The sequence below is a fragment of the Pistacia vera genome, unplaced genomic scaffold (assembly GCF_008641045.1).
Source record: "Pistacia vera cultivar Batoury unplaced genomic scaffold, PisVer_v2 Contig426, whole genome shotgun sequence".
Lineage (NCBI taxonomy): Eukaryota > Viridiplantae > Streptophyta > Magnoliopsida > Sapindales > Anacardiaceae > Pistacia > Pistacia vera.
The window spans coordinates 26,594-39,622 of record NW_022196253.1 but is presented as its reverse complement, the minus strand read 5'-3'; the positions used below and the strand labels follow the sequence as shown (position 1 = coordinate 39,622).

At 38.5% G+C, this 13,029-nt stretch overlaps 2 protein-coding genes across 3 annotated transcripts; both read right to left on the bottom strand.

Annotated features, from left to right (window-relative positions):
• On the bottom strand, positions 1 to 3,706 carry LOC116143103 (14-3-3-like protein D). 2 transcript variants are annotated; one of them, XM_031428514.1, is made up of 7 exons: positions 3,516 to 3,706; positions 2,616 to 2,922; positions 2,443 to 2,530; positions 2,159 to 2,268; positions 1,906 to 2,054; positions 464 to 516; positions 1 to 384 (listed from the first exon to the last, which is right to left on the bottom strand). In XM_031428514.1, the coding sequence occupies exons 1-7, from the start codon at positions 3,586 to 3,588 to the stop codon at positions 382 to 384; spliced, it is 783 nt and encodes a 260-aa protein (XP_031284374.1). In that variant the 5' UTR covers positions 3,589 to 3,706; the 3' UTR covers positions 1 to 381. The 2 variants fall into 2 exon arrangements, with proteins under 2 accessions (XP_031284374.1, XP_031284372.1); XM_031428512.1 differs by having other exon boundaries at positions 464 to 519; positions 3,516 to 3,704.
• Positions 3,707 to 7,032: 3,326 nt separating this feature from the next.
• LOC116143095 (heavy metal-associated isoprenylated plant protein 28-like) lies at positions 7,033 to 7,876 on the bottom strand. The gene is made up of 3 exons (XM_031428503.1): positions 7,785 to 7,876; positions 7,629 to 7,704; positions 7,033 to 7,498 (listed from the first exon to the last, which is right to left on the bottom strand). The coding sequence occupies exons 1-3, from the start codon at positions 7,791 to 7,793 to the stop codon at positions 7,155 to 7,157; spliced, it is 429 nt and encodes a 142-aa protein (XP_031284363.1). The 5' UTR covers positions 7,794 to 7,876; the 3' UTR covers positions 7,033 to 7,154.
• Positions 7,877 to 13,029: the final 5,153 nt, after the last annotated feature.

The following is a 13,029-nucleotide window of genomic DNA, read 5'->3' as shown; positions in this document are numbered from 1 at the left end:
TCACAGCGAACAATAATAATAATCGAAGATGCAAGCAGTTTCAACGAACTTCAAACATAAGCAGCACAGAGGAAACCCAAAGAGCAGAATGCTCCTGTGGCATTTACATCAAATTAGGGAAACACCTTAAGAGTAATCAGGCCAAGCCTCTACACTCCATTCGCCATCACAGTAAGTAAACGCTTGGATGAGTACAAGTAGGACCAATCATCATGTTTGGACATATCATGCTAACAGTAAACCACACCATAATATGGCAATTTAAAAAGAAAAAGACAGCAAGCGAAAAACAAGGGGACTTTTTAAGTAAATGCTAGATTGACCATCAAGTCTTGTCCCTTGCCACCCAAACACGTAGCAAGACCAAGGTGCTCCAATTCATCACTGCACAAAAGGAAAAATATTATGTCAAACAGTGAAAAATAACAACAATAATTATTGCTTTGAAACGAGTATAACCCACCTCTGCATCCTCTGCCCCACCAACTTTGGTAGTGCCATTCACCCTCTGGGCATCTTCTGTTACAGTAACAAATAAGAGGAAATTAGACAGAAGATGCTGGAGTGTTGTAATGGAAAAAGAAAATAAGTGGGATAATGTTCACATGTTAATACATTGGCATGTATGTGTTTGAAATGGCAAATACAAATTACTTTGCACACAGAAAGGAAATTTTGTTTATTTAAAGACTCTTTAGGAGAGCAGTCTTCTACGAATGCTTCTACACACGCACAAATTAACATCTTTTAGGATCAGATTTATGTAGACATTCAATCATCAGCTAGCATTTTCACCACATTACTGAAAGAGTATTGACATGTATTACAACATGAGCCAATCACAAAAACCCCCGAAGTGAACATAGCTACTCTTGATGGCAATACCATTTTATGTCTCTCTCCAAACAAAATATAGATCGCACACATCCGGTGATAATTTAGTCCTCAATAATTGTACTTTCTTCCTTTTCCACCACCAAGGTTGGTCCATGCCCATCATTTTCCTCTCATATTTTCTCTTTTATCAATGATCTAGGGTGGTTATCAGCCTGTGACTCAGAGATAGATTGGACTTTAATTCTGATACCTGCAACCCAAGGTTTCTTAGATTTGATACTTTAAATATTCTCAAGTTCATTTTAACGAGCCACTTCTCCATATGATAAGTTTGATAGATGCATAATTCAAATGTAAGATTTGTGACATTAGAATCTGATTACATATGTACGTATTTTATCTATTAGTGTATCTATATACCTATAAGTGTATCTATATACATATGGATCGTATGGTGATTTTGTCATGGATCACAAACTCTTAAGCCTAGTTTGTTTGCATCCAACTCTTTTTTTGTGCACATTAGAAGAAGATTGACTTGGCTTTCCCATTACTCGAGTGTGGCAGACTAGAAAGTTGATTAATGGAATGAAACCTTACTCAGAGCTCCACTCATTAACTTCAACTCACGTAAACATATAGCACATTGAAAAATCAATCATCTCCATCAAGTTCACAGATAGCAAATTTGTATCCCTTCTGCATCTCATTCTATTAAATCAGTCCACATATCCAAGTTTTACTCTTTGTGAGATGACATAGCAAATATGTCATAACACAAAAAACACTAGTCTCCACAAATTATCACACGCATGAGAACAAACAACACAAAATCCATATACCTTAAAACAATCAAATAAGGTAAAAATATAGAAAACTGTATAAGCAAGAAGTCTCAAAACAAATGAAGCTTGATATCATTTGAAGAAATCATACTTGAAAAAAAAAAAAGAGAGCCAAATCTAGATGCAACTATCAGAAAACATAAAACTTCATCAACGAAACTATCAAAGAGTAATCACACATCTGAACTAAAGTTTAACTGCAACTAAGTCCTCAACAAATCACCTCCATCTTCTGGGATATCAGAAGTCCATAAAGTGAGGTTGTCCCTAAGAAGCTGCATAATTAAGGTGCTATCTTTGTACGACTCCTCATTCAGGGTGTCCAGTTCTGAAATAGCTTCATCAAAAGCTTGCTTTGCAAGGTGGCAAGCCCTGAGAAAACAAGGGGAGAATTAAAAAGTCAGCTTCTATGTCGAACAAAAAGATGCAAGAACAGAATTCTATATTAACTACAGCGAGAAGAGCTTCTTACAAACCTTTCAGGGGAATTCATGATCTCATAATAGAAGACTGAGAAATTCAATGCCAAACCCAATCGGATAGGATGTGTAGGAGGCAAATCAGCCTCTGCAGCACTTGTAGCTTTCTGCAAATAGATAAAAATAGAAATAAACTTTACTTCAAATGGGAGAAACATTATACAATGCGGCAATACTATAGTTCACTCAAAATAAATCAGGAAAAAGAGAAGGGAGTGACCATTAGTTTATTTACACACTCAAACCATGACTGTAAAAAGTTATTAAGAGTTCAATAGTACCTCATATGCTTTCATTGAATTAGCAGCAACCTCTTTCTTTTCATCACCAACCTTGAATTCAGCAAGATATCGGTAATAATCTCCTTTCCTGCATCAATGAACAAAATCCTCAAACTCTGGAAACAGACATACACATTACACAACCAAAACCTTGGCAGTGTATGATCCCTCACATCTTATAGAAGAACACAGATGTTTCACCAGCAGATGCTGAAGGGATGAGGTGCTCATCAATGACAGTCATAATATCATTGCAAATGCTTGTGAGCTCAGATTCAACTTTCTGTCTGTACTCCTTGATCCGCTTTGCATTCACTTCATTTCCTTTTGCTTCTTCCTTTTGCTCAATTGATGAGAGTATCCTCCATGATGCTCTTCGAGCACCAATCACATTCTTGTACCCAACAGAGAGCAAGTTGCGCTCTTCAACGGTCAACTCAACATCAAGCTTTGCAACATTTTTCATTGCATCCACCATTTCTGCCCAATTGTCCAGGAAAAAAAACAGGTACAAATAAATCAAAGAATAACAAGATTTAATTCTCTAATTTATACATACGGACATATAGCAAATAAACAGATTTTATCTTCAGATGAGAGATCACTCTACTGCAGAGAGCAATTCACCATAGCATAACACGGAAACACAGGTGAAATTCATCGAGGCAAAAAAACTTTCCAGAAGCTATTTTCTATTAAAAAAAAAAAAGGCTACAATTTTTGTTATTAATTATTTTAATCCAGATCCTAATAAAGAATAGTGTAGTATGCATCAGATAAAAGGAGCCTAAAAAAGAATCTATTTTCAGGCGATATCTCTTGTCAAATCGGGCAAAGGTATAACAATTGATCCATGCATAACTCCAAAATACACTCAATAACATCAATTCAAGTTTTTTCTAAGTGTTTTTCAACAATTAAAAGTAAAAAAACCGCAAACACAAAAAATCAACTAACTTTCCCTTCCTTGAACTTTATCAAAATCAAAGCAACTAAAATCGATATTGACTTTAAACAGCCGAAAAAATTAAAACACACACAGAAAGAGCAATAAAAGTGCTGTGAATTCTAACCGTCGTAGCGCTCAGCCTGTTCAGCGAGCTTGGCGACGTAGACGTAGTTTTCGCGATCTTTAGAGGAAGCCATGGCCGATCTCTGAGAGAGAGATTAGGGTTTTTATATAGGTCTCTAGAGATTCTTCTCTCTTTCTTTGCTATTGCTAGAACCAGTGTTGTTGTTCGAGATTTTGTTTACTTATATAATTAATTTCCGGTTTTAACTTCTTTATTACGATTATTTGAATTTAAGTTGATGCTTAATTGCGGATTAGGACAAGAATCAGCCAATCACAACATGGCACGTTCATTGTTCGTTACCAGTATTGAATTAAAATAATAATTTTGTTTGTTTGGATTTGTACTTTTAAGATTTGCTACCGTCGAGTATATGGTATGGTCCAATAATCATTTCTTTCCTTCGTTGGGATAGCCGTGGACCAATTCCACTTCACAAATTCATTATTAGAATTGTTGGTTGAAAGTGTTTTTGAATTCTATTTCTCAGTGTATTTTATATTATCGGTTTAAATAAATAAATGGCATTAAAAAGAGAAAAAAAGAGGCACTGTCTATTGCTTTTTAAGGGCTGTAGTTGGATAAATGATAATTACATTAAAATAGTAACAGTTGATAAGATAATTCAGGAATAAATAAAATATATGGTATAAAGGTAGGTGGGCTTTTGAAATTGAAAATAATAGAAAATTGTTTGTCTGGACAAAATGGTAGGTGAAACAAGAGATCAAATATGGTAGGTGCCGAGTCATTACATTCGCTTGAATATAATGAGACTCGTATTTAAGAATGAAAGGGACTGTATTTTACAGTGTCACACCCATCTAAAGCTACTGAATTTTTCATCTGTTGTACCCACTTTGAAAATGTGTGCATATAATTATATAAATTAAATGAAAAAACTATAGTATAATGATCCTGGACTTAATTTCTATATGAATACTTGGGACAATGTATTGTAAATGAAAAATCTAATAATAGCACCTTCTGAAACGAGCGGAGGATTTGACGTAACCTTGGTGGCCACATTTTGTTTGATTTGGGGATTGGGTAATGGGCCAGACTAGGGGTGCAATCAAATCGAATAGCTCGTGAGCTACTTGGATTCGACAAGTGACGAGCTCAGACTTGATTCATCGGAGAACAAGTATTTCACGAGTTCGAGCTCAATTTCAAGCTTGTGAAAAATATCGAGCTTTTCGAGCTCGATTCGAACTGTTTACAAGCTGTTCGAAGAACTCATTTCGTCATTCGAGTAGGAGAGCTCGTGAGATCGATCGGTAAGGTTTCAGCTCGTAAGTCAAGGCCACTGACGCAGGTGTCGCAGAAGAGGAGGTCGGAGGTAAAGCTGAGATCTGACGAGTTCGATAACGGTGGGGTAGACTCAGATGGTGGTGAGTAGTTTTCTTATGACATAGATCGACTGAAGATTATGACTGGGTGGAGATGAGGAGTTGGACTTTGGTCTCAGCAGATTCGACTGAGAAGTTAGTTGGAGAGGCGGTGGAAGAAGAAGAAGAAGAAGAAAAAGGGTTCAAAACGACGTCGTTTTGTTAAATCCTTGTAAATAGCCGAGCCGAGCCGAGCCAAGCTCGAGCCGTTTATTTTTTAAATGAGCCGAGCTCGAGCCTGCTCCTAATACATTCGAGCCAAGCTCGAGCCAGCTACTACTCGGCTCGGCTCGGCTCGTATGCACCCCTAGGCTGGACACAAAGTGTTAGTGACGTGAGTGAGCAGCGACTAGTCAATGGTAATATTATGAGGTGGCTTGAAAAAGATTTGGTTTCAGATATGATAAATTGGGCCACTTGTGAGGTGATTGGCCATTTGCTGTGTGAGTAAATAACTTCTTCCCACCCAAGGTTTGCTTCAACAAATTTTCCAAAAAAAAATGTTTTGAAATATCACTTTTTCACCCAAAGTTTATATTCCATTAAATATGCAAAATACACTTTACTTTCTCAGCCGACATTGGGTGAGTTACCATGAGCCAGGATGAGAGAGATTTTATAAAGTAGAGGCCAGTGGATCGAATAGTGGTAACCAATTGAATATTCTCTATCGAAATCAGTTGGAAATCAATTGAAAATCAGGAAACCTTACCTTTGCGGTGGCCGATAATCTGGGAAAAACTAGGTGCCAAAGTGAGAAGTGTTTTGTAGAGAAGAGATTGGAGGTTCATATGATAGTGACAAAGAGAATTTTTGTCATCGGCTTTGGGTAGTAACGGAATATTAACTTTGAGTGAGAAAATAATATTTTAAAATTTTTCAGGTGAAAAAGTGTTATTTAGGCAAACCTTGGGTGGGAAAGAGCCGTTTACTCTTGGCCTTGTTGAGCACTGACTCGGATTCTATGTGCGAGGTACATAAATCATTATATGTTTTGGATTTTATGAAGGAATCATCATTCCCTATCTTTATTTTCAGAACTTTTTTTTCCCGGCATACAAGGGCTTGCTTGAGACGAGAAAAATATTAAAGTATTGTTGTCTGATTAAAAATTGACCTAGGTTTAAGGATAATTAGTTAAATCATGTATGTACACGTGTATATATATACACAAGTTACAAACAATAGTAATTAAGACAAATTGAATGACTGGTTCAACTAATTAAGAAGAGTGCATCTTATATCGATTCACTTGTGAAGAAAAAATAATTGTCTTAACTCGTTTGCAAGGATTATAAATGTTGGCACATGTACAATATATATATATATATATATATATTATACCTAAAAAATTAAGGCTGATGCGAGCTTACATCAGCAAGCACCAATCAGAGTTCAAGAAGGTTTTGTGTCGTCTAGGAGTTATTACGTCATCCAAAGACAGAAAGAGTATGATTGTCATCAACTTGGCAGACTCAGGCTTTGTCTATGAGTGGATAGGAGTCGCCCACATGTCAAAGCCCTACGTAATTTGAAGATATTTTCTATGTAATCAGCTAATGGGAAGTGCAGTAGGAATTGTACTACACTTGCCCACTTGCAGATTTGTAATTATTACCCTGAAACCCTCTACTATAAATAGAGGGCTCCCCCTCTCATTTTCGAGATTTTAATAAAAAAAACCAGCATTATGATTGTAACTTTTATTCTCAGAACATAGATAACCTGCGAGAAAGAAACTGATTAGATATTCTCTCTAAATAATTAGTCATTTGTACCTCTGCTCACTGTTCGTTATACGCGACATCTTGTAACCTCATATATATAAAAGAACAGTGGACGTAGGATTCGCTTTAAACATCCAAACTACTTTAAAAATCATCTTCCATTTGCTTCATTGCATTTTTCATTCACGTGCAATTTCTAGGTCAACTTAGCACTTTACACATGCGAATTGTTGGTGTCAAAATCTAGCATCAACATCTTATAACTTATAGTTAACTTGAAAAAAAAAATGTTAGATCTACATCTAATTAGTATTTATATTGTGAGCTAAGGAATCAATAAAATTCCAGCTTCTGGACTCTGCAACTCATATATTATTTTGAATTCATGATTCGATCAAGATGAAAGGAGATATATAGTATTATTGTAAGCGGTTAGCAATTCTTCAATCAAGATCAATTTTGGGGGAAACTAGAGAAAAGGGTACAATATAACTTATCACTCTTTTTGAATAGTTGATGGATCACATTATAGAACAAGCATGGGGGTTCTCATCACTAAACGATGCGCCTGTTTGATGAGAGAAGACGGAAGACTGAGCAGTGTAATTGTAATAGGCGGCATTCTGGCTATCATATCCGTGTTTGTAGTAGTTGTATGAAGAAGAAGGCTGGGGGGCATAGTGGTTCACTGGACCATTACATTCGTGTTGATTAAATAAACTGTTATTATCTGGATTGTGCGGTAGCTGCCATAGCTCCGCTCTCCGGCCGGTCTTCCGGACTATTTTCAGAACCTTCTTCTGCTCAGCCCATCCGGTAACCGTCACTTTTTGCATTGCCATGTCTATGTCTATGTCTTCCACGCCTGAGGAGAAATAAAATGATTAGTTCAAAAAAAGAGTTTACGCAGCTCAATGAAGATGAATAATATGCATGTCGGTGTGGCGTATATATATTGTGTTTGATTGGCGATATATATATATATATATGTGTACCTTTTAGTTTCTGAAGAGCACTTCTGACCTTGCTCTCGCAACCGGCGCAGTCCATGTGTACTCTCATCTCTGTGACCTGAGTAGAACAGGCAATTCAATTAAACCCTATTTTATTAGCTAATCTTATAGACTGATTCAAGGATAGATGTTGCTTACCGTCGACATCTTGCTGGCTGGAAGTGCTTTACAAAATTTACTGCCTTTTGGAGGTTTACAAAGTTGTGTTGTGTGTGATCTATATATTTCACAATGAGGGATGGATGGATGTATAAATGTGAGAGACGTTTAAGGTAATGTTTGTATATATATACACTACTTCTAAAGCGTATGTCCACTCTGTCTATTTCTCCTTTCCATGGGTTAATTTCCTTCTTCTCCCTTTTTTCCTTATCGTGGTTTGGTTAGTTTATGATTTATGGCACCGACTGTTTTCTTTAAGGGGACATTAATTACTTTGGATGGTAGTTGACCCAGTTATACTCCAATAGAAGACTGCCACATGGTATACCTTGCATGGGGATCCACCGTGTAGCACTTGATATAACGTTACGTACCTTGACTTTCTAGACTTATACAATAAAACACTCAACGACCATGAATACAAAACTAAATTAATTAAAGGGAGAACGACATTGTCCCACCCAAGGTTTGGCGAACCTACACTTTTCCACCTGATATGTTTCAAAATGACATTTTTCACACCCTATATCAAGTTATGTTAGTGTTTTCTGTTAATATTTGATTAAAAAGAAAAAAATATCTTTAAATAGTTTATTTCTTAATTAGTTTATTATAAATTAAAATTTAGTTAAGTCAAAGTCTTTACTCGATTATTTGTTAGTTCAAATGTAAAGATATCTTATTTCCTTTTTTTATTTAATTAATTAAGAATATTGATTTTCTATGTTAATTAGTAAAAATGAAAAACATTATATTATGAATTTAATAGATTATTAAATAATAGTGATGGGATATTGATTACATTATAAATAAATAAATATTAAGGTCATTTAATTTTAAACAATTCTATAGAATTACTCCTAACTTTTTAGATGGGGTTAACTATTTTTTTTTTAATATTTAACTTTTTAACTAATTAAAAAATAATAAAAATTTATAAAGTTAAATATTTCAAAGTATTTTCATTTTTTCAATAAAATATTAATAGAAAACATAACATAACATAATGAAGGGTGAAAAAGTGTCATTTTGAAACTTGAAGGGTAATCTTGGGTGGAAAAATGCCGTTCTCCCTTAGTCAAAGCTGAATTAGTGCACATGGTAGCAACCCTCTATCATCGGATCATGCCTAATCTTTCCCGGACAGTTTGGGAAAAAAGAACAATATTTAGTACAAACAGAAGCAATTATTAGAGATTACTTATAAGCAAATAGAATATGTGACTTTTTCTTTAATCCAACAAGAAGAGCAGTTAGTAGTATAAACGTAATCTTTATAAGCAAATAGAGATTACTTATGGTTCAGATCATGGCTTCAAGTTGACGGCTATGCCTAAATAAGTAAAAGTACCAAATTAATAACACTGATACTGTGGTACATGTGCTCACATGGCTTGTTGTCATCTCATCTTTACAATCTCCAACTCCAAGCCGCCGACCTCCTAAATTATTAAAAAGATGAAGCAGAGCACCTCTTCATCATAATTTAATTTTAAATGACGTAATAGCATGATGTTAATACAGAAATCTGTACCAACTAACAAGATCCGATCGACCTTGTCGAAATCGAAACGAATGTGTGCGTGATTATGGGTAATCAGCTATGAGTAAAAAAAAAAAAAATGCTAGAAAATAAGTGGCAAGAAGGACTTTTAAAGTGGTTCGGCGAAGTTTAACAGCCTACGTCCACTGTGTTTTGCTTATTTGCTATGAGAGCTTACAGTAGAACTGCTAAACTAGAATTTGGTATCCCCCTTATCATTGTTTTAGGGGATATATATACAAGATTTACATAAAGGAAAAAGAGAAAATAAAGGGATTACAATTGATTGGGCTTGCAACTCCGATATTCTCATGATTAGGCACTAAGATTAAGCAAAGATTGCTGTTAATCTGATCGTTCTCGTAATATTTGGGATCTCAAGTTATCTGAGAATTGATTGAATGATCATTTGGGTTCTCCGCGACTAGCTTGTGCTGGGTCGAGCTATGGCTCGATGAGCCTATGCTGGGTCGATCAATCATAGTCACCGAGGTCATTCTAGGTCGAGCTATATCCTCGCGTCGACCCGAGCTTGGTGGAAAAACCACACACAACATCTACCCCCTAGTGTTCGATGCTCGTTCCTGGCTTCGGAGACTATCGCTCGATCTGACACCAAGCTCGGCTTTAGTAGTGAGTCTCTGAGATGATGCTCGATCGGGCTTCCACGATCAATCTTACATCCAGTCGACGTTCCTCACACTTGGACATTATTACCTGCGCCACCTGTTAAAACTCAGAATACAAAAAGGTCAGGGTATACATGTAATTTTCACGTGGTCGTGTCGCATTAAATGTGGCAACCTTTGTCAGTTAAGTTTCATTGCGCGTGGTCGATGACAGCTGTTCACGAGCAAAGTTGAACGTCGTGCCACGACGGTTATCATTTTCGACGGTTCGTCTCACCTTGTGGATGGTCGACACGTGACCATGTCCAAGGGCTGAGATCGTTCGACGAATGAAGGGCTAGGATTGATTGTGATTCAATAGTCGAGATTGAACTTCGCCCTTTCGTCTTCCATGCAAAAACCACTATAAAAGGTGGCAAATATTCAGAACAACTATTCTGAGAATTCTTCCACCCTCTTGCTTTTCTCTTGTCGTTGCTCTCTTGTCATCGCGGTAGACTTTTTTGCAAGTTTTCAATGTACCTCTTTAATCTGGTAAGATTTCTTTCCCTTATTTACTTACTTTTTTGACTTTTGTGCCAAAGGGTGGCCACTATAGTAGCCACATTGGTTGTTTTGAGATTTTAGTAGGGTTTTTGGGGTACGTTTCCGATGGTCTCGGGTGCTAAAAAGAGTTTAACCGTGGTGGCCACCGGTGTCCTAGGTAGGTCGCGTGACTTTTTTGTGTTGCGCGAGCTACGTTGGGTGCCTGAGATGGGAGCGAATGTGGAATGATCGCCGTGTTGTTCGAGCTATAACACATGTTCGCTTCTTTTTTTAGGTACCCAAAGTCGAGCTTTGACCATGTCTTCGTCTAGTAGTTGCACAATGGACCAGATGTTCGACTCACCAGTTGGATCGGCAATATTGGGGGACGTGTCCCCCGAGATATCTGAAGAGTTCGTCGCCAGAAGCTCGGACCCCAATGCTGCTTACTTGTCCGATCGTGCTTCTATTCAACTGACTCAATCTCTGCCATCTCCAGTTCACAAGCTGCGGAAAGAGCCCCAATCCTCGATCACCCTCGGGGATCTTGAGCGCATTAGGGTGGCCTATGCGCCGCAGCTCAACCTGATGGCCCGGGGGAACATTCTTGGAAGAACCCTCCAGTCAGATGGGTGGCTACTTTAGAGACTCTCCTCAGGTGCGGGGTATCCATCCCCCCGCACCCCTTCATCAAAAAATTGTTGAAGAGGTTCGGCATCGCCCATCTTCAACTGACGACCAACTTCTACTTGATCATTACCGGTGTATACATCACGTACATGATCATTGAGCTAGGCGAGTCGTCCGTCAAGGAGTTTGTGTACTTGTACAAGCTTAAAAAGGGGCAAGGCCAAATGTATTAGCTTTCCAAGGCGAGGAAGGTAAGTTTCAATGGTCTGATTGACATCTCGAAGAAGGTCCCACACTAGGACTCCCAATTCTTCTTCTACGAAGCCGAGACGAGCGACGTTTTTGCTTCGAAAGTGAGTAAGGCCTTGGTCGCTCATGTATAGGAGGATGAATTTCAAACTTAGTTTCATTATTTAACCGACTTTCTTTTCATTGCAGTTAACGTTGAGTAGAACTATCACCCTACAGTGAGCTTGCAAAGGCTACAGCGTTTCAACGAGCTTCCTAACAGCTTGCGCAACATCCACAAGCTTCTTACGCTTCCATACCTAAAGGTTTACAGCTTTTGCAGGGACGAGGCCAGATTTTTAGTGCTCTTGGAGAAAGGCAAGTTGTTGCTTGCTCACATTCGATTTCTCATGCAAATTGATCGCTAATGCGTTTTCCCTTTTTTTTCTTGTAGACATATGGGCTGAAAACCCAAGGGCCTTAAAAAGAAAACGACAGCAACAGCGCCTGCCCAGAAAGCACCGATTGCCTCAGTGACAAAACAACCCACGGATGTTACTGGCACGAAGCGTGCTGGGAGCAAGCTGGTGGAGGCCCCCTGCGTAAAGAAGTCCGCGACCGCTTCCAAGGCGGTTGGCAAGAAAAGTGTCACCGAGCCCCCTAATAGGCAAGCGTAGAAGACGCCCGAGCTAACTGGAGGCTTGATAAAAGGTAAAGCACCCAAGTAGCACGATGGCTCGGGGAAGAAAAAGGTGAGCGAGCCTCATGGGGGCTCGGGGAAAGAGGTCGCCACGCATGCTGGCGGCCTTCAGAAGAGCGCATCTAAAAGCACGACCAAGAAGAAGCTCGCTTCTATAGGTGCGACAGCCGCTCTAGGGGGAAGTAAACCTGGCCCGTCCAAGCCAAAGGATGGGGGGACAGACGCCAAGAACGAGGCCACGATCGATGCTTTGATCGACCAACTCCTCGACCATATCGGTATCGGGGCTGCGGTGGCCAAAGATTGTGTCACCCTGCGGACGTTCGAGGCTGTCAGGGACTCGGCTTCCTCCTAGATACTGACTTTAACCTATAGCTACGCAGCTAAGATACTGATAGTTCCCTTTTTTCTGAATTCTATTATTCTTTCGTGCTCGTTTCTCACCTTTTCGTTTTCAGCTACCATGGCGAGCTGACTCCTGTATGAAGAATGCGGCCAAACCTTGGAAGGAACTCACAAGAGATGGTTGCTCGCGAAGACGATAAAAGAGGACACCTTGGCCAGGGCCGAGGTAGTGGAGAAAGAGAAGGAGGCAAGGCAAGGCAAGCCGAGCTTGAACGCCTCAGGGAGGAAATTGTGGGTTTTGGTGTAAAACCCCATTTCTTAATTTAGTTATTTAACTCTTTCTATTTGATTTTATGGTATTGTTGTCAGAAAGGGTATTTCGTCATTTTTTAAAACTTGCGTTAAGGGGTGAAAACAAAAGAAATAGATTCTGATGGGTTTGCATGTATCAAGGGGGAAAAATCAGGACACTTTTGTAAGGAGAAGCTTATGTGGCGAGGTTAGGTGGAATTAAGAGAAATTGGGGGGCAAATTTAAGATTTCAGAGAAAAAAAAAAAGGGAAAGACTTTTGTTTAAAAAGAAAAAGAAATGGGATGTTCGCCCAAATTAAGAAGAAGAAG

What these genes read in the sequence shown, in the direction of transcription:
- LOC116143103 (XM_031428512.1), bottom strand. Translation starts at nt 3,588, where the DNA reads ATGGCTTCCTCTAAAGATCGCGAAAACTACGTCTACGTCGCCAAGCTC. An exon ending in TCTGTGTTCTTCTATAAGAT is followed by an intron (nt 2,531 to 2,615) that starts GTGAGGGATCAT and finishes TCATTGATGCAG; the next exon opens with GAAAGGAGATTATTACCGAT. An exon ending in ATTCAATGAAAGCATATGAG is followed by an intron (nt 2,269 to 2,442) that starts GTACTATTGAAC and finishes ATCTATTTGCAG; the next exon opens with AAAGCTACAAGTGCTGCAGA.
- LOC116143095 (XM_031428503.1), bottom strand. An exon ending in TGCTCTTCAGAAACTAAAAG is followed by an intron (nt 7,499 to 7,628) that starts GTACACATATAT and finishes ATTTCTCCTCAG; the next exon opens with GCGTGGAAGACATAGACATA.